The 19,329-nt window shown below is 38.9% G+C and overlaps 2 protein-coding genes across 23 annotated transcripts in view; one reads left to right on the forward strand and one right to left on the reverse strand.

Annotated features, from left to right (window-relative positions):
• Nucleotides 1-9,714, reverse strand: part of SMC4 (structural maintenance of chromosomes 4) — a 45,796-nt gene extending 36,082 nt beyond the window's left edge. The window contains exons 1-5 of one of the 6 annotated variants that reach the window (XM_026057724.1): nt 9,673-9,714; nt 7,287-7,482; nt 5,964-6,142; nt 5,131-5,322; nt 3,151-3,327 (exon numbers count right to left, since the gene is read on the reverse strand). In XM_026057724.1, the coding sequence (XP_025913509.1) occupies nt 3,151-3,327; nt 5,131-5,322; nt 5,964-6,142; nt 7,287-7,416 (678 nt within the window). In that variant the 5' untranslated portion in view covers nt 7,417-7,482; nt 9,673-9,714. Of the gene's footprint in view, nt 1-3,150; nt 3,328-5,130; nt 5,323-5,963; nt 6,143-7,282; nt 7,483-8,056; nt 8,263-9,672 lie in introns of those variants that run through there. The other 5 variants (XM_026057725.1, XM_026057726.1, XM_026057723.1 and 2 more) reach the window with 5 other exon arrangements.
• Nucleotides 9,715-10,492: 778 nt separating this feature from the next.
• Nucleotides 10,493-19,329, forward strand: part of IFT80 (intraflagellar transport 80) — a 62,055-nt gene continuing 53,218 nt past the window's right edge. For 3 of the 17 annotated variants that reach the window (XM_026057736.1, XM_026057750.1, XM_026057753.1), the window contains exons 1-4: nt 10,914-11,281; nt 11,422-11,682; nt 12,959-13,045; nt 13,878-14,099. In XM_026057736.1, coding sequence (XP_025913521.1) covers nt 13,009-13,045; nt 13,878-14,099 — 259 coding nt within the window. In that variant the 5' untranslated portion in view covers nt 10,914-11,281; nt 11,422-11,682; nt 12,959-13,008. The other 14 variants (XM_026057752.1, XM_026057751.1, XM_026057745.1 and 11 more) reach the window with 13 other exon arrangements.

Raw genomic sequence — 19,329 nt, forward strand, 5'->3', positions numbered from 1 at the left:
ACAGCAAACATACTTACCTTCTGAGCTTTGCCCAACATAGTCAGAGCACAGAACCCACACGAGATTTCTGTACATATACTGATATTCCAAGCAAATCTTTCAAAAAAGCTAAACAAATAATTTATTTGTTGTTATTTACAGACACACAAGTTATGGAAGTTGGGGTATTAAGTGTGGAAGATAGAAAAAATAGCAGCAAGATGCTAGATTTTGCCACAGCACTTATGATAAGAAAAGCATAGTAAGTACTGAGTGCTAAGTTGCATTTCTTTCTGTTGCAGTTTCAGGCTGTGGCAAACTCACAACTATGCATTGAACATCTGTCTATTCCTGAAGTGCTAAAAGCACATAGCAATTTATTAAAAACATAAAACGTGGTATTAAAACTTACAGATAACAAGAGTGACCTTCTCCTCCTGTTAAACATTGGCAATATCCTACTGTAACCAAAACCATTTTTAAACAAGATTTTTTTTTCAATTATTTAGTTTAGGCACAGAAATTGTAACACTTCTAGAACTGCTCAACTAATATTACATACTCTATTCTCCCCCTAAGAACTCTTTGTAATGCTACTCAAAGTCATTATTCTGATTATAATATTTTCAGAATGGCAGCCAGCAGAAGAACTTATACAATGATCTACCAAACTTAAAAAAAAAAAATGCAGTCTGGCCTAAACTTTCAAACTTTATCCTAAAAGGCACTGAAATATGCTAGACTGGAAAAATGGTAGGTGGAGTGGGGTGAGGGAAAGAAACCAAAGCCAGAAAGCAGTCTTCTAAAAAGCAAGTATTTTCCATTGAGTAATGCTAAATACACTAGTAGGATACTAACCAAGTAACTAAAGGTTTTGTTACTATATGTAGGACATGTTCTCTCACAACTTTTTCATTCATATTAATGAATATCCTGTGACAGATTGAAAATAGCATTTCATAATCCTTAATTAACATATTTACCCCAAACCTATAATAAAAATGAAACATTTCAATTATACCCTATTAGCAGAGTCAAAAATCAGGGAAACACAGTTTATTTTAAATGTGGAATTATTCTGACTTGGTATCAAACTAGAACAGGCTACTTTAAGTTTAGCTTCACTACAGCAAGAGAAGAGGAAAAATTAAATAGAACTGTCACTTATTCCTCAATCTTTAAATAACTTAATTTGAAAAACACTAGGGAAAAAAGGACAGTCCGTGTGATAGTAGTATGTAGCCTTAGCCTTCTGACATGGTCTCACTTATTTCTAACTACAATTTTTTGTATTTGGGTTTTGAAGTTCTGCTGCAATTATGTGGAAAATATTGCCACATTTCCCAACTGGAAACTACTCATCTTTGAATCACCCAATCAGTAGAACCCCCTTAAAAAAAAAAAAAGTGCACAAACTTATGTGCAAAGGGAAAGGGCCTTGCCTCACTGAAGAAGCCTGAAGAAACACAGAAATCTCAGTACACTTTCCTCTGCAGTTCTTGATTTACCCACAAAGTCTAGTAGGAAAAAAATGGTGGGAACTATTACTTTATGTCTTAGTATTGCTTATACTTCCCCCTTCTTTCTCATGTTACAGGTGAAAAACAAGAAACTCAAGCTTTTAGGAATAGGTATGCTCTTCCCATTGATAACTAACATTCTGGGAAGTAAGTACTGGGAGAAGAAAACAAATCACATCTGGAAAAGGTTGGCTGTACTTCCTCATAAATGTTTCCTTTCCTTCCCTCTTCCCAATGGTGAAAGAGGGTACTCTAACACTAAACTTTAGATACTTCTGCACCATAATTTCTACCTAGATTAATCTTTGACTCTGCATTCTTTCCCTTTCAGAAATTGGCCTAACCTGCTACTTCTGAAGAGCAACTTCATAGAGGGGGGAGGGGGGAACAAAACAGTTCTGTTTTGTTGGAGGTCCTTCTTTCCAGCTTAAAACAGAAGATAGAGGAATGAAGTGTTAGAGGGAATAACAAATTAGTATGGAGACTTCAAAACAGATATATCCTCTTTTTGTGGGTGTAACTATAAAAAAGGACTGCACGAGAAGACTTGAGGAAGTGAAGCAAACAGAGCGACTTATCTAGAATTTTTTTTTTTTCTTCTGTAGAGGGGAACTGGAAGCTCCTTTGACAAAAACAGGCCTAAAATAATCTGTATTCAAAGGTTTTAGATCTTGAAAAACTTTCCATGTGCACTAGTTTTCTAGGTCATGATCCTCCAGAGTAAATTCTGAACCTGTTAGCAACAGTAGTGAAAAGTTACAGGTATGTGCATGTATGTTTACTCAATTTAATTAATATTTAAATGTTTTCATCAAATACTTTAACTCAATTTACATTTTAAATAATTCTTTTTGGCACATATCAGAATTCTCCATTATAATTTTAAATCCAGAAGAATTAGTATGGTTCTCTTTAGGCTGCCTTTTAAGAAGAAAATGTATGCCAGCAGACCTTACAATTTTGAACCCAAATGTGGATATAAATGCTATTGAAAAATTCTACGGTTTTTTATTTTTTACAGTATTGGTTGTAAACTGTAGTTTTAACAAGTTTATCCTGAAACGGCTATAAATCCGGCCAATCTTTGAATCCTCTGTAGTTGTTACACAAGCACAAAAAAACCCCTACACTTCATGTGTTTTTCATGCATTCAATTTTTACAAACAGCTGATTTTAATATATACATACTTCTGCAGAAAAAAAACACGTCTATATATGAAACTGTAGATAACTTAAAAGTAGAATCATTAGGATTTAAGTTAATATTGATGAGCTTTATCTGGTATAAGCAAGTTGCTGAATCTCTGCCACGCTTAAGCAGCACAATAATATTGGGGTTTAAGGTTTATTTTACTACACCAATATTTACGTGCTGCTAGGGCGGAACAAGTATCACAACTCTTCTATTCATCCACATGTCAGGAACACAATTTATTAATAGAAAAATTTGTGTAAGTAGTATCTTCAACTGTTTCTCTTCCTTAAATTTCTAAAGCAGCAAATAATGATTCGCATCTTTACTAGAGCATGCAAACCATGATGTGCTGCTAGAGTACTTTAAGGCCTCAAATACAAGACTCAAAACCTAGACAGTATTTTTCATAACTAGAAATACATTTTTTCTTAAAATTCCTTTCATTCATGCACCTACCTGTAAAATTAAAAATCTGTTATGGTCCAGATCAATTCCATGGCTTCGAAGAAGAATACCAACATCTTTGAATGTCTTTTTCTTTCCATTGATATGATAGACAGAAGAGTTATCTCTGTAGGCAGTTCTAGATACACAGAAATTGCTGTTAGGAATGACTTCATAATCATCTCCCTCCTGTTTTGAGGAAAAAAGAAAGCCAGAAAAACAATTAGTATATCACAGGTTTATTTCATATTTCACAATTAAGCATAGAAATGCTATCATGTTCAGGTTTTAAGTCAACTGCACTCTAGGGTCCAGTAGAAATGGGAACTCTCTTAAAGCTGTATACCTTACAAAAAAAAAAACAAAAAAACCACACTCTCTTGAGAACTGGATTTAAAACACTTCAAATTGTTTAAAATGAATGGCCTTCACTTAATGCCTTTCCCATCTCCGATACAAGCTATTGCTTTAAAAATATCTAATTTATTCTCTTCACCACTGTTTCAAATTACAAAAGAAAAGGCCTACTTCAAATTCAAAGTGGCTGTGCTATTCTAACCTTTAAATTTTAGATTAGGAAGTCCTGAATGACTTAACTACTGTCTGCATTTTTAAACCCCTTTTTTATAGGGCTAGAAAAAGGAGTTACTTTTAGCTGAATAGTTCTAAAGAGAAACTGTAGAAGATACAAAAGCAAAACATTAAAGATGTGACAAATGTGACATCATCAGCTTCAAAAGCTCTTAGACTTACCTGAAATGCAGTAACTAAAATAAAACTGGTCCTATACTTTAAAATATTAAAATTGATGCATGCTTCTTGTAAAGACTTAAACTGACCTACCACTTTCCCAAATTAACCACCAAGAGCATAATTAACTTGATATCTAGTATATTCAGAAGTTGTATCACACCATAAAGTCAGCTCGTAGGTATTAACATGAAGTCAAGTGAAAACCCAAAGTAAATTTAATAAGTATTGGATCTGCTTAATCTAGATACAAGAAAAATGTAGGGGTAGGTGTATGTATATCAAGTCAAAGAAAAATTCTGACTTAAAAAAAAATTTTTTTTTTGGTCAAAGACTGTAAATATTGTCATTTTATTAACAAAAGTCTTGAAACTCGATACATTTCCCCCTTTTTTTGACTAACCCCAAACTCAACATTTGAAACTTCACCCAGAATAAATGTGTAAAAAAATTTAAATATTTAAAGTTAAAAAAAAATGCTTGCACTGTAATCACAATAAATCAACAAAATTGTACAGCAGTTTTTACCAATACATGAAGTGACAAGCAAAATGAGTATTTTTGATTTGCCAACACTTCACTTCTTTCAAACAAAACATCATGTTCAAAAATATTTAGTGATAAGAGGTGAGGTCTAGAATTTTCTATTAAAAATCTGTTTTAAAAATTGCAGGTACTTTATGGCATAAAAAGTGTAAACATTAAAGTTTCAGATTCATTTTGTATTTTTCTAAGCTTATATTGAGATAACTTAAAATATTTTTAACTGGCTTGAAAAGTTTTGCTTAAATGGTTTTTATTTCTTAATCTATATTGCTCATATTATAAATTTAAGAATATATAACATGTCCACTTGTATACTTACAAAAGGTATTCCTGAAGTTAACAAAATCCCTAAAAACTCATACACTTGAGGTGAAACAGAAAAGACAGAATTCTAAAAGGTTTCTTGTTAAAACAATTATTTTATATTTCTAAGTAGTTTTAAAATGTACATGTACCAGATATTAGTGAGGATTCTTTTCTGTTTTCTGCAAGACCGATATTTTAAGAACTACACCACTTGATAGAGGAAGATTTAAGCTAATTAACACTGAATTGATGTTTTACATCCCAAAGGTAAAGTACTCATGCTATGAAGTTTTCTCTAGTTGGAACTAAAATAATAAAATGTTAGTTTTCAAACCCTTAAAAATAAAATAAAATAAAAGCCTCCACTGTTCTGAATAGAAGAATACATACCTTGTCAATGATCTTTTGGAAGTGGACTTCCACTGAACAACTCTGGATGTCCGTATGTTCATCAGAATTATGGATCAGCACAGATAGTTTTTTGGATCTGATTTTTTGTGCCCGATACCCAAACACAAAAAGCATTGAATCAATGACATTGGATTTTCCACTGCCGTTTGGCCCAATAATACATGAAAAACGCTGCATAATAGAAGAAAAAAGTGACATTCAAATTGAAACAATCCTAACCAGTGTGAATCACCTATTTCATTTGTGGACAGCTTAAAATACAATTATTTCTAGCACAGAAAACTGGAGACTATTTGATAGCTTAGCTTTTACTGCCAAAGGTAAAGCAGTACAACCCATTAAAAAAAAAAAAAAACACACACACACACACACACACAGAACAAAACACCTCAACTTAGCTCAGCTTTATGAATTTTAAGTTGTTAACTCAAAGCAATATTTCATTTAGCAAGCATGTTCGCAAAGAAAGTTTCACAATTAGCCACTTAAGTCTCCTGTGGGCCCTAAAAATATTCTTATTTTTCAGACCCCCTGAATATTCTCCAGCAAACAAACAAAAAAAAAAAACAAGAAAAATTGTGCTTTTTAAAGGCTTACTGATAAATTATAGTTGCACAATATCATAAAATTGCACTTAAATGTTTTCTCTACTGTCCAATAATTAAAATATAGAATATCACTATGAAATAATTCTGAAACAAATATTTTTCAGTTATTTTGAGCTAAGCTTATGTGAAAATACAGTAAGGAATATTAACACACAACAAAGTCTTACCTCCATTTAGAAAATACTTAAAGTAAAAGAAAGATACCTTATGAAAAGGTCCCAAAGTTTGCTCCCCGGCATAGGATTTGAAGTTCTGGTTTACAATATGAGTTATCATGAGACGAGGAGCACCAGCTTCATTGGTCATTGCTGGTGGTGGGGGAGGAGAGATGCTACTCAAAATCTCTTCTAAACTTCGATTATCAAGTACCTCATTTGAGGCTGCTAAAAACCATCCAAAATAAACAGAAAGAAAAAGGAGACTATAAGCTTTCAATGACTAGGCACCTTTTAAAATGTTTAATTCAAAAGCTAACATTATTTCTACATGAATCAAATCTATACTTTTGTCTGAAATTATTAAAATGAGCTAAGTGGAGTTAAAATTCTTCTTGCCATGAATTGAATCTTTCAGAAGTAGATATTTAAAGATGCTCCATCGATTCACTAGTGGGTTTGTTCTTTCATTATGTAATTCTTATTCTAACACTCTTTAATAGGCACTCTGCAATTACAATAGCTACAACCGTCACAGTAAGTCTACAAATCTGAAACAGGCAGAGTCCTTCTAATTAATAAGTGCAAAGCCACATTTCAAGCGTGCTCACAAGTCACTGCAAGATTTGGGGATCGCTGCACAATGCTCTGAAAGCTGTAATGACAGCACAACTACTCTGCAAAGACAGGAAGTTTGTTACGAAAACAAACTGGCCCCCTGGATATCAGTTAGTTATAAGCAAAGCAGCTTTTCAGCAGTTACTAGCAACTTTTTCTTCAAATAGACAGTAGTTTGTCACAAATTTCAACATATTAATCCATTTGTCAAATACCTTGCTTTAATAATTGCATATCTGGCTACCTAAAAATACACTAACTTCTGTTTTTCCAGATATCTTCAGCAAAAACTCAATTCAAAAAAAACAAAAACAAAAAACAAAAAACCTGCTTCATGAAAAAGAAAGTCAAATCATTTTAAGAGTTAAGTAAATAAACTTGAAATTTATTCCATTCCAAGAAATCCCATACCTTTGGCTGTGTATAAATTTGAAAAATCTTTCTGTTGTACCACAATCTTAAGTACAATGTTACAGATCAGGAATATTAAATATAAGATTTATTAGAAGAAAGTCTACCAACTGCTTTTGCACTTGTACTAAAGGACTGGTCTAAACACTTTAACTCTTTGCAAGCCCTCTTTACCATTTTAAAAACAGTTTAAACCTGCCAAGAGTCAAGGCTTTCAATATTCCTTTCTAGAAGAGAAAGAGCAGACTATCTGGAATAGTTTGTAAATTCAACACAACACCGTTGCTCCACAGGCACTAGTGTCAAGTTTATGTGCCATCAGAACCATAAGATACGAACCTACCTTGTGGAGGTGCTTCACCAAGCTGTCCGTCACCTTCTTTGTCCACATCCATGTCACTGGTGGAATCCTCTAAGGGCTTTCTGCCTTTCTCTTGGACTGCTGTAGAGGTTTTGGTGCTCTTGCTTGGCATGATTTCTGTTGGCTGTTCCCCTTCAATTCCAAGCAATCAAACTACTGAAGGGATCTATCTCCTTTGCTAACACAAACAAGAAAACCCCGTGATCTAAGCATCGAGCTGCAATCCCCTAAGGAATATACCTATATGAATATCCAGATGTTTGACTAATTTAGAAACCAAAGTCTAGATGTATTTTGAAGACAAAACTCTGAATTTGAAACAAAAACTAAAGCTTAGCCTCATAATGATAGATTTGAAACCATTCCCCCCAAATTGATGGGCCTATCCTAATCTGTAGAAACAGCACGAATCTACCTACAGAAAACCCATACAGCCATATTCAATGCCGTTACTATGCTCAGAGAAAGCAACTGTGATGCTGGGGGCAAAAGAGTTAAACACACATTTGCAGTAACAAACTGAGTAGCCATATGGCTATATCCTTCTGGAAGCACGCTTTACATACACCTTTCAGACCTGACACACATTTTATTTTCAACACTCCACGCCAATTATTAAGAAAAAAAAATTGCGTAATTTAAGTAAAGTCTCAATTCTGAAGCAGCTTAGATCAATACTCTCACTTCGCAAAATATAACACAACCACTACTGTTAGCGTTCAACATTTAACAGAGTAAGCGAAACAAAATACCTTAATCTAGTTCTGATGTTAAAGTTATCTGATCAAGAACGAAACACTACGAAAGTCCATCAGCTGGCACTTAAACACAGCTCCCAAAAAAATAGAAATAAAAAGCAACCGATGATGAGAAGCAAGGCAAGACAACTGCAGGAGGGAAACTCTCTCCAAAGAGTTTAAAATGCAGCAAGTGGCGAATTCGGTTTGGAGAAAAACAGACATGAGAAAGTTTACTTCTCACAAGATAAAAAAACTGACGTGGTTAGAAAGTCATCTTACAATTGGTGCCAATCATTTGACGTTTTCAGACCTACCCCCAACCCACACTCTCATGAGAGTCCTTCATTTGGGACAATGGGGGAGGGGGGGAAATGAGAGAGAGAACTCATTTTAAGGCAATTTGAGTCTATGCCCCTGTTAAGAAGTGTTCCGCAATGGCTGTCTCAGACAATTACAGTCTCTCAAAGTACCAGATTTTTTTTCCAAAGCTTTTCCACTCAGAGTTGTGCAATATAGACCTATTTACCTTACCAACTCCTTTCCCCCATATACACCAACAAAATGAACAAGCATAACTACTTGACATCCACTTTTAAATCGGGATAGATCAGTTGCTACAGACTCTCTAATAAACTTAACATATTCGTGTCCAGCCCCTCCTCCAAGTCAACTCAGAGGTGTTTGTTAAAAGCATCTCTCAATGATCTCCTGCCAAGTGCCGTTTTTGTTCAGGGCTTGGTGAAAAGAGAGTCAGAGACAGGCAGAAAGACTTCCTTATTAAAAGCTGTTCAAATTTGATAACTATAACCGATGTCAATGAAAAAAAAATTTTTTTAATCAACCCGTCATTTTAAGGAATCCTACAGCACCTTTGTCACGATCTTTTTAACTCTTTAAGGATTTTCTTATGATTTAGCTTTCACGCTTCAAGCATAAAAGGAGTAGGCACAGATAGTTACGGGGGGGTCCTTGCTTTGTAAGCAGATTAAAATCGGGCCTCCGTATTTCGGGCGCACGGAAAACATATTACTGGAGTAAAACGTATTACTCCCCCTTCACAGGTTGGCCCCCGGTTAGCGGTCCCCATAGGTCCATAAGGAAACAAGGGGAAACCTGCTTTCCCTCCGACCCTCTTTCTTCCCCCCAGCTCCTCGCACGCATCTGCCGACACCCGCGGGGCCAGAAACGCCGGGCGCTGCGCCCCGCCGGCGGGGGGGAAGGAGGGCGAGCGGGCACCGAGCAGCGGGTGCCCCTCGGCAAGGGCCCTCCGCAGGGCAGCCCCAGCCCCAGGGCAAGGGGCTGCCGCTGCCTTTTGCCCGCTCAGGGTGGGGTAGGATAGGGGGGGGCTGGGGGGAAGAGGAAGAATAAGGCACAGGGCAAAGAGCCCGCCGCCCCCCTCCATTGCCCGCAGCACCCTCTGCACGGGGAGACTTGCCGCTCGCTCCGGCAGATTTTCCCGACGGCGTCCCCGCGGCTCCGCTTACGGCGAAGGAAGCTTCTCCCCCCCCCGCCCCGCCCCGACTCCACCTGCCCTCCGGCGAACTGCCGGCGGCTCTGCCCGAAAGTCCCTGCCGCGCCGCGCCGAGCCGCCTCGGCTGCCCCCGCCGAGCCGCGCGCCGAGCTGGTACCTGCGAGGGCGGGCAGCGCCCGGCCGCGGCCGTGGCCAAGCTGCGGGCGGCAGCGGCGGCGATCCCGGCTCCCGCCGCGGCTTGGCGGCTTCCACACTCGAAAATGGCGCCCAAACGGCAAACTCGAACCGAAATTCGTTAGAAAGGCGCGGGGCATGCTGGGAAGGGAGGGGGCCGGCCTCCCGCGGGTTTGAACGCAGGGAGGAGGAAAAAAAGCCCCGCTCCTGCGCCATCTTGTTTTCCGTTACTGCGCGGACAGGGGAGGAGGGGAGGAATTATATTAAAAAAACAAAAAAAAACAAACAAAAAAAACCCAAATCCATGCGCTCTGGGGGAAGCGGGCTCTGTGGGGGCAGCCACGTTGATTTTTGGCACCGCGGGCGCGCGGGCGCCCGCGCGCGCGTGTCCCGCGCGAAAGGGGTTTATTTTAATTTAATAGAAATAGGTCAGGGGGCGGCGCTCGGTTGCCGGGCAACGGGCGGAGAGGTGATGGGGACCGGAGCCGCCGCGTGAACACATGGCTTTTAAAAACGTGTAAAAAATAAAATAAAAATAATGCTAAATAAACAAAAACAGCGCACGCTTTTGAAGCGGCACTAATTAACGGGCGGCGCGGTGACGCCATGGAGTCGTGTCACCTGGTTTGGGGAGGGCTCGTGAGGTGGCGGTGGGACGAGGAGGAGGAGGAGGAGAAGGGGGGGAGGAAGAAGAAGAAGAAGAAGTCTCGCGGGAAGTAGCTATAGAGACCGAGCAGCTTCGCCACGGCCGCGGCAGCGCCAGGGAGGGGAGGGGGGGGGACGGGGGAGGCGCTGCCGTTGCCGCGGCGGCGGCGCTGGCGCGGCGGCCGTTGGGGCTCGTTGGCGGCCGTTGCCGCCGCGCTGCCTCCCTCCCTGCCGCCGCCACAGGTAAAACGCGGCGGGGGCCGCTGGAGGGAGGGGGCGGGAGGTCTGACTCAGCGCCGCGGTGGGCGACAGGGCCGCGGGCCGTGACCCCCCTCTCGGGCGGCGGGCCGTGGGCGGAGAAGCGGCTGCGTGGGGAGCCCGTCCCGAGGGAAGCGGGGCGCCGGGGCTCTGCCGGTGGCCGCCTCGACGGTGACCTGGTCGGCGAGGCGGGGCAGCCCGGCCCCCGCAGCAGCTCGCCTGGGGCGGCAGCTTGGTGCGTGTGCTGGGAGGGGAGCGGGAGGGCGATGGCAGGCGGGGGGGGGGGCGCGGAGGGCTGCAAGCACCATGGATGTCCTCCTCTTCCTCCCGCTGCCTGTTTTCCCCAACCGCCCCCCCCTCTTCAGCTCTTGCACAATCTTGCTCAATCTCCTGCCTTGCTCACACCACTCTTTTCTCTGACCCTTAACTTCTCATCGAGCCGCTCCGGAGCGGAGGAGAGCGCGACGCAGAACTGGGGATGAGGAAACGTGGGATTGGGATGTAAAAAAAAAGTGGTGGGACAAAACGGAATTTGCGGCTGAGGCAAGTTGAGCCAAACCCCCGCGTTTCAGAGGTAGAGCGAGGGCTCGCTGCCTCCAGCGCGGCCTCCTCCGCGTCGCAGCGGCTTTTGGTATGCTTTGGGAGAGCTTCCAGCCGATGTTGGACTCCTGGCCGAGCTGCGATGTTGAGTGCGTATACTGATTTAACTGCTCTCCGAGCCACCCTGTGCTCCGTAATAATTTTCCTGTTGGTATCAACAGGTGCAACTGTATCGCCGCAGAAGTCTCGTTTAATACGTAAAATAAGGGTGAGCATTCCTTTTCCTTAGATACACATAAAGAGTGTTCAGAACCGCGGTTTTCCAAAATGCGTTACCAAATTCTGGTGTCATCCTTGGAAATAAAAGAACACAGAATTCACGTGGGAATCTTTGAAAGCTTTTGGATGCCTGTGTGGTGGGAGTGGAAACTGGAAGCTGACGGTAACAGCTTGCCTGCTGAAACTCTAAATGAAAAATAAGCAATAAAAAATACCAAGCAGCCACTGAAAAGGTGGGTTTAGGTATGGCGTGCGCAGAAAATAGAAGCAGGTAAGTAAGATCTGTGCATCCAAATAAATGTGAGAGATTCTGTTAAGCTGGAGCAATACCTATATTAAACTGAAGAAGATATATTTTGGTGCCGTTTTACTCCATATTGTTATACAATCTTAAGGTTATGTTTGTGGATTTTTTTCTAGAATTCATGGTATAGAGACTAGCCCCGTAACTGGTTGGTGGAATATTTTGTAGCATATGTTCAACAGCAATGCAGGTGCTGAACAACACCATTACCACCATCTAGAAATCAAAGACATGATTCAAAGGCCGCTTTGAAAGTTCAGCATAAACTCAAGCGCCTTTTAAATGCCTTGATATTGAGGTCCCCACACGTTTTTAGAATACAGGTAGGAGAAAGCAATTAGACTTTCAAATATGAACGATGTTTAAGTATTTAAAAATAAAAATGACTTGTGTGCGTTTTATCAGAATGAATGTAAAGTAGGATTGAAAATAGCTTATTTTATCCTTTGGGTACAGAAAATTACATGTTTTAGGACTGTCTTCCTTTTAAGGCTTCTTAAATTCTGCATAGTAACGCATAGTAGTTTTTATGCCAAAGAAATTCCAGAAGATTAGAAGGTCACGCCGTGTATCATGATGCTCTCTTCAGAGTGTACTGCCTGCTCCCATTCTCTCGTTTTGCTTTTACTTCTTTCCATCCTGAAGGGGGGAAAGAAAAAAGGTTTAACCTGGATCAGTGCCTCTCTCCTGTCCAGGCACAGACTCACCAAAGAGAAGGAGAGGATGAGAGGGTGGGACCCAGTTGAACATCTTATGGAATTACAGTGTTACAGTAAAACATCATGGACTTTCCAAATAATTGTGGATGAAAGAGTAAGATCATCATTTGGTCACAGCAGGATTTTTTTGAGAGTATGGCCCTTTTCTCTAAATTTTCTTCTAATTCTCCGTTCAGGCATGAATCTTTTTGAAAAGTTTGTGATTCCAGGTTTTCCCCAGCTACCTTCATGACTGTCTGTAAGCATAAGAGAACTTCAGTGTTTCCACCTATAATGTTTCAGTGAAATGCTGCTGACATTAGTTGTTCTTTAACTTGCCCGGTGTGTTTATACTAAGCAGTCAGATTTGTGTGTGGTTGTGTACTGTACAAGGAGAATTCCCTTAAAATTTGGGTCCATTTTGGTGACTGTTTTGCCACAGTACTAATGTTATATTATTTATTTCAAAACTTTTAATTTTGGTATTGGTATCTTCCTTTTTAATTTTGGCTACTTATATATGTATTTGTTTTGTTTTAATACAGTTCTAACATACCCAACAGATTTTTTTTAATGCTCCATCTGAACAACCGAAATGAGACTGAAGATTTCACTTTTAAAGGAACCAAAACATATCCTTTCTCTCAGAATAAACCTTAGAACAACATGTTAAATCTTTATAGCCTTTTTACTAGAAGGGTTTTCTTTAAATCCTGAATGTCGTAGTAAAATATTTGTAAATTGCATGTCGCTTTTTTTTAACCTTACTGTTTTAGTCCATCTTTTAAAGGCAACATTTTTGGAGATGTTGAACACTCCCATTGCAATACCCAGTGTTTTCTGCTTTTATCAACCTAATTTGAAACCACTGGTGTTTGGTACTGTGCAGAAGTTGTCAGCGTTTTGCTGGAAAATTTTGAGGTTTTTCCTTTCCTATTTGTAGTGATAAGTTAAATTTTTTTTCTCACATAGTAAATAGGAATATTGATATTTCTAATTGCATGTAATAAGACACACACACACACACACACACAGAGGCTATAAACAAAGTTGTAATTTTTCTATTCTTAATAACTTAGATATTAACACAGCCTCATATATAAACTGCTGACATAGGCCAACATAAGCCAATTTGAATGACAGCTGGGCAGTTTGCACTTGCCTTGTGCACCAAGACCCCTCTTGTAACCCAGTGTTTCAATAAATATGCATTGTAATAAGAATGATATTTTTATAGTTTCAGTCTGCTTTTCTATTTCATGCGGAATTTCTACCAGCTCTTCTTGACACAAAACAGCGAAGAAAGAATGAAGACTCATATTGTCTTTATAGGAAACATTCTATCTAGTCTTCTTAAAATAATCTTCCTGTACTGTTCTTTCAGTTTTGTACAGTCTAGATGAGATATTTTATAAGTTTATTTCTAATAACCAAAACTTTAAGACTTCCTTAATTTAATTATACATAAGGAATTAGTTAGCTGTGTGGGATGGACTACAGCTGATGAGCTATATTCCTGCAGCGATGATCACCAAATTATGAAGTGGAACCTGTTAACTAGTGAGACTACTCAAGTGGTGAAACTTCCAGATGATATTTATCCCATAGATTTTCATTGGTTTCCCAGAAGTATAGGTGGAAAGAAGCAGTCCTATGCAGAGAGCTTTGTTCTTACAAGTTCTGATGGTAAGTCTATTAGAAGTATTTATCAGTTCATACCACTTTGTAATTATGTCACTCAATACCTGAGAAATTATCTGCAATTAAATAATCTGCAGTAAAGCAAGTTCAGATACCTATAGACCAGTTGCACTGATGTAAAGTGAATAGCTGTTGCAAAATTCATACATCATTATTATAATTTTCTCTGATACAACATTATCAAACATACTTCTGCCAGCAGATGTATCATTTTTTACATAGGGACAAATTCTATCATTTGATAGCTCTTATTTCACATTTTTCTCGTTCATAAACTGGTGGTTTTAAATATCTACATAGATACCAAATCACTTACAGTTACTGAAACTGAAGATGATCAAATTAGTGAGATTGCTATTAAACATCGTGGTTAAGCAATTTATCCCTTTTCCAGCTAATGGTGAGCAGAATGAGACCAGCACATTTTTATCTCCCTTCTGTGGAGCCCTGAAGCTCTTTCTGAAGCATCTAGTTCTGGTTGTTGTCAGGGATAGAAGACTAGACTGTGTGTCCAGCATATTGGCATACGCATGTCTGGTATACAGCTATTTGTCCAGTATACTAATATACTAATGCTAGACTGCACGTTCCAATATAGTAGGTCCTGTATTCCTGTGTGTGGATTCTGGTTCGTGGGTGCAAGATCTGATGAATTGCTTCGATTTTTTTTTTTTTTCTTCCTCCCCAAAGAGACTAGACATCAAATTTGTCTGACTTGCACACAGTCAAACTTTCATTCCTGTGTGAAGGCGCATATACACATATCCCCAATTCAGTGACAAAATCTTAAGCTAACTGGTTTCATTATTGTTTTATGTTTATTATGAAGCACTCCATACAATTCAGATCAGAGTTTGTCTCCTTTCTTCTTAGTACTGTAACTTAAAACAATGTTCCATGCCATCAGGAACTTCCTGTGTGTGTTTCTCCTTCCTTCCCTTCCCTCATCCCTTTTCTTCTTTAATTAAGGAAAAGCACTTGGACTCTTTTCTTCTTGATTTAATTTTGCTTGAATGAAATATGAAAAATAACTATTAAAAAAACCTCTTTTCCAATCCCCTTTTTATTTTTCTTACCAAGGACTCACAAAGTGGCAACCCTGTAGTTCAAATGAGTGTTTCTTTCTGTTGGTATTAATTTTGAAACCTAAAAGAGTTTGATCCTTTCTGAAATCTGCTGTTTTACATTGATCTTATAAAAAATTGTGTTGGAATGAAGGCACTCCTAAGAAGCAAGTCTGTGGCATAATCTGGGACTGCCTGCCTGACAATCCACAGGCAAGAGCCTGCTGATGGGAATGGCATGGTAGTTCATGAAGGATTTCTGATACTTCCATGTGTTACATCCAGGAACTTGGCATACAAGTGACTTGGAAGAGCTCTATGACTTGCTTGCTGAAGTTGGGCAGTCCTTACACAGACCCTAACTTTTTACACCTAAAACGTGTGTTTTACTCAGTTGAAAATGCTATGGAAGGTTTCAGAGTAAGTCGATTGAACTAGCTTGCTGAGAGGTGATAAAAATGTGCCACAAAGAAGTAGATAGCATATCAACGCACTAAACTTAGCTGATGTGCTTTTGTCAGAGGCCAAACATTTTGGTGGTGAAGCTGTATTTCCACAGAGGTAGTGATGGGCCTTTCTCAGCAATGAACTGAAAGCAATATGCTGCTGTAAATCTCTGCCAGCTTTTTCAGGCAGAACGGTGAGAATCGTGATCAATTGCTGAAGAGAGTTTCCATCAGGATAATAGTGGCCATCCGCCCATGACCTGTTGATAGTTTTCATGGGGACCTATCAATGTTTTTAATGGGGCTGATGGATGTTTCCCAGCTAACTTCTGCCCATGTTTTGGCCAGAACCCTGAATTTGTAGGTCTAGTATGTTTTCTTTGGTGAGGGGAACTTATTGTAGGCTTTTGGCTAGCTTCACTGTGAGCTTGATTGGGAACAGAAGGTTTGTTACCCAGCTTTAGCAGTCTAGAGCTGATGCATCCAGCATGGTTTTCTGTATAGATGGAGAGATATAATATGTATTTGAAGAAGGTAGGAAAAATTCTTTCCTTGAATGAAAATTTGGCTTTTTCACTAACTGTTGGCAACAGTTGCATTTGAAAATTAGGAAGGCTGTGGAGGCCAAGATTTCTTCAAGGTATTCTGTACTTCCCAAGGAATAAATGCACTAAACTTATGGAACAAAAGCAGGACATCTTTTGGCCAGTGTCAGAAGGTTGGCTCCCTTTAACTTCCTAGATATGCATGGGGAGGGAAGATGAGAGAAGTTTGCAAAAGTTATGATTCTACTTAGTCAATACCTCATGCTGAATTTTACTGTGGATTTCAGGCAGCTGGGGCTAATGAAATACTACTTGTAGAGCTCTTAAAGTGGAAATTGAAAGGAAGATTCATTTACATCAATTAATATTAGCATGTACGTATAGTTTTATGCTATTTCTTTTGTGTTACGTAAACAAAGACATTCCTCAGAATGTAGGTCAGTAATTCATGTTAGCTGAGCTGAGTTCTGTCCTTAAGCATAAGCTTTTTCTTTTTCTTTCCACAGTGATAGACATGGGATGGAGGGATTTCTGTAATTCAGCGTGTGCTCTAATTTCTAGTTTTTTTTCTCCTTTCTTTTTCTTTCTCAAAGTTTTTGCATTTGTATTTGTAATATCTTGTTTTTGTAAATTTCTGAATTGTGTGTGTAAATAGCGAGCATGACAACTGTACTGAATCAGACCTTCTGTTAATGTTTTCCAGTTTCCAGTTCAGTTTTCCAGTATTTTTTAAATAATATACTAATATATCATATTCTGCTTGAATAGTGCTGTGACATTTAAACTTTGACAGTTGAAGAAATGTATATGGGCTGCTACTACCTTAAAACTGTACTATATTTTTCTCTTTCATTGTCTGTTTTTTATATCACTAAGATATGTAAAGAAAATAAATCATATTCATAGATGTGTTGAGAGAGGCCGAAAGTCTGGTTTTTTTGGAGTGCTCAAATTAGAACATCATGGAAGCTGTGCATTCTGAAACGCTTTTATTCAATCTGTATATGAAACCTAATGCAAATTTAGATATTGGTTCTGAAGTATAATGTCTAGTAGGTATGAATGCTTGCTCTTCTGAAAGTGGATTAAGTGAAACTGCAAAAAAGAGCTATAACTTAGGAATAAGGATTCACGAATAACACCACGCACAAGTAGGTCCCAGAATCTTGTCCAGGATTCGTTAGGACCTGTGCAAGGCTATCAATTAACTGTTAGAAGTTAAATTTCTCTAAGTGACCTGATTCAAGGGCTTAAAGTCAGGGTTTCTGGCTTTTTTAGTTGATTTTTCTTTCTGCTCTAGATTTTAGTTGTGTACAACAAACAGATTCTAAAACGAGGTCTTGACGTTGACCTGTATTTTCCTTGGGAAGACCTTTGTTTTCATGTGCTTTTAACTTCTCATTTGCTATAACTTTTTTAAACAGGCCTCTGTTGTTTAATCTAAATTTATCATCATAGGAGTCTGGCTAATGATTTCAGCTACAAGAAATAGTGAGAGCAAGGTTAGGAAAAATGCCGGTCTCCTCCGTATGAATAAAAAAGAAGTCTACTTTGTTTTAGGCCCTTGCATGCCTTCTCGACGTCTGGGGCCTTTATCACTGTGCCTGTTGTTAATTCGGATGCTACCATTTTGCTAGCAGTAGCACAGTGCGAAGTAGAACCGAGTTCTGCTGGCTGAACTGCTATTAAAGCTAAATGTCATATGATTATTACAGAGCAGTAGATACTCTGCAGTGCGAAGATAACATGGGGTATTGTGGAAAAAAGATAAAATGTAATTTCTGTTCTTTAAGTGAATGGAGTAAATCCCAGGTTGTGTGTATGTGTAGAGTACTAAACTTGAGCAAAACTGGGGAAGAAACTGAGCTGGAAGGTTGTTTTGTTTTGTTTTTTAATTCTGTTTCTTGAGAGAATGAGATTCCTGTAATCACTCTGTGTTGTAGGGGGACTGGCTGGTGGGAAATCAGTAACTTTGGAGCTTCTTGGTGGGTTTAAGCTACCCCCAGAGGAGAGGGCATCTTCGGTCCCTACGGTTTTCATAGGAAGTGGCAGCTACATGATGGGAAAAGGCCAAACTAGTGAGTGCCCTCACTGAGGGGAGGGTGCAGCACTGGCTACAAAAATTCCGCCCAGGGAAGATGTTGTGAATGCCCCAAGTGAAGGAAAAGGTTCAGCTGGAGTCCCTTCTTAGACACCTGGGAGTCCAACAACAAAAGCTGATTAGGTTTGCTGTTATTTGGGAATGAGTTATCTTTACCACAATTAATTCACAGTAATGAGATTTTCACTTTTTGTCTTGTTCAAATTAGTACTTTTATCTTCTTTCTTGTGGGGTATTTCTGCGTAGTAACTGTCACTTAAACTAAGGGATCAGGTCTTAGCATTGGTAAATTCAGTCTAAACATTCATTTTATGGAAAACTGCTCATGAGATGTACTTACCAAAAAACATAGGTTTTTTTTTGTGAAAGAATGAATTAAGATAAAATTTAATAGAGAAATTTCAGAGATTTTTGTCTCCTAGTGTAAGATAGCATTCTTAATAGAGAGGACTTACCTTGCAGAGATTTTTTTTTTCTTTTTTTTGGTGCACGTGCAAGTGAATTAATTACTGCATTGTAAGTGTATGAACAAATTTAGTTTCTTAATTACTATTTTTAAACACTTCCAAGTTAAAATTTTGTTTAATTGTTACTTATATAGTATGCCTTACAGGTCAAGCCTGCAGTTTTCCTGCAACAGCTAATTCATCTCTGTGATAAGGATTCCTGGAAATTTGCTGAATCCAATGGAAATTGAGTATAATGTCTTTCCAGGGTTGCATTAATTCCTGGTTGAACTCCAGATGTTTGTGAAATTAGAGCAAATGTAAATTTAATCCTCTTGGGTTTTCTTCTGAGTTGCATCTCTCTTGTGGGCTATGTTCTTTTACTTCCTACTTAAACTGATGTTGTTACTGCTTTTTTACAAAAGTAAAGAAAATGTTCAGTTTTGAAGTGCTTATTAAGCACAAATGCATAAGTGAATAAGCCTATTTTTTTCATCTTTCTGTGTTATTGGTAGTTTTACATTAGGTCAGCATTTAAGAGTCTATGAAAACTAATGAACAAAACATACATGTTTTATATTCTGTATTTGAATAGGCTGCTAATCTCCCACTT

Source organism: Apteryx rowi, unplaced genomic scaffold, assembly GCF_003343035.1.
Source record: "Apteryx rowi isolate R43461 unplaced genomic scaffold, aptRow1 scaffold_140, whole genome shotgun sequence".
NCBI lineage: Eukaryota > Metazoa > Chordata > Aves > Apterygiformes > Apterygidae > Apteryx > Apteryx rowi.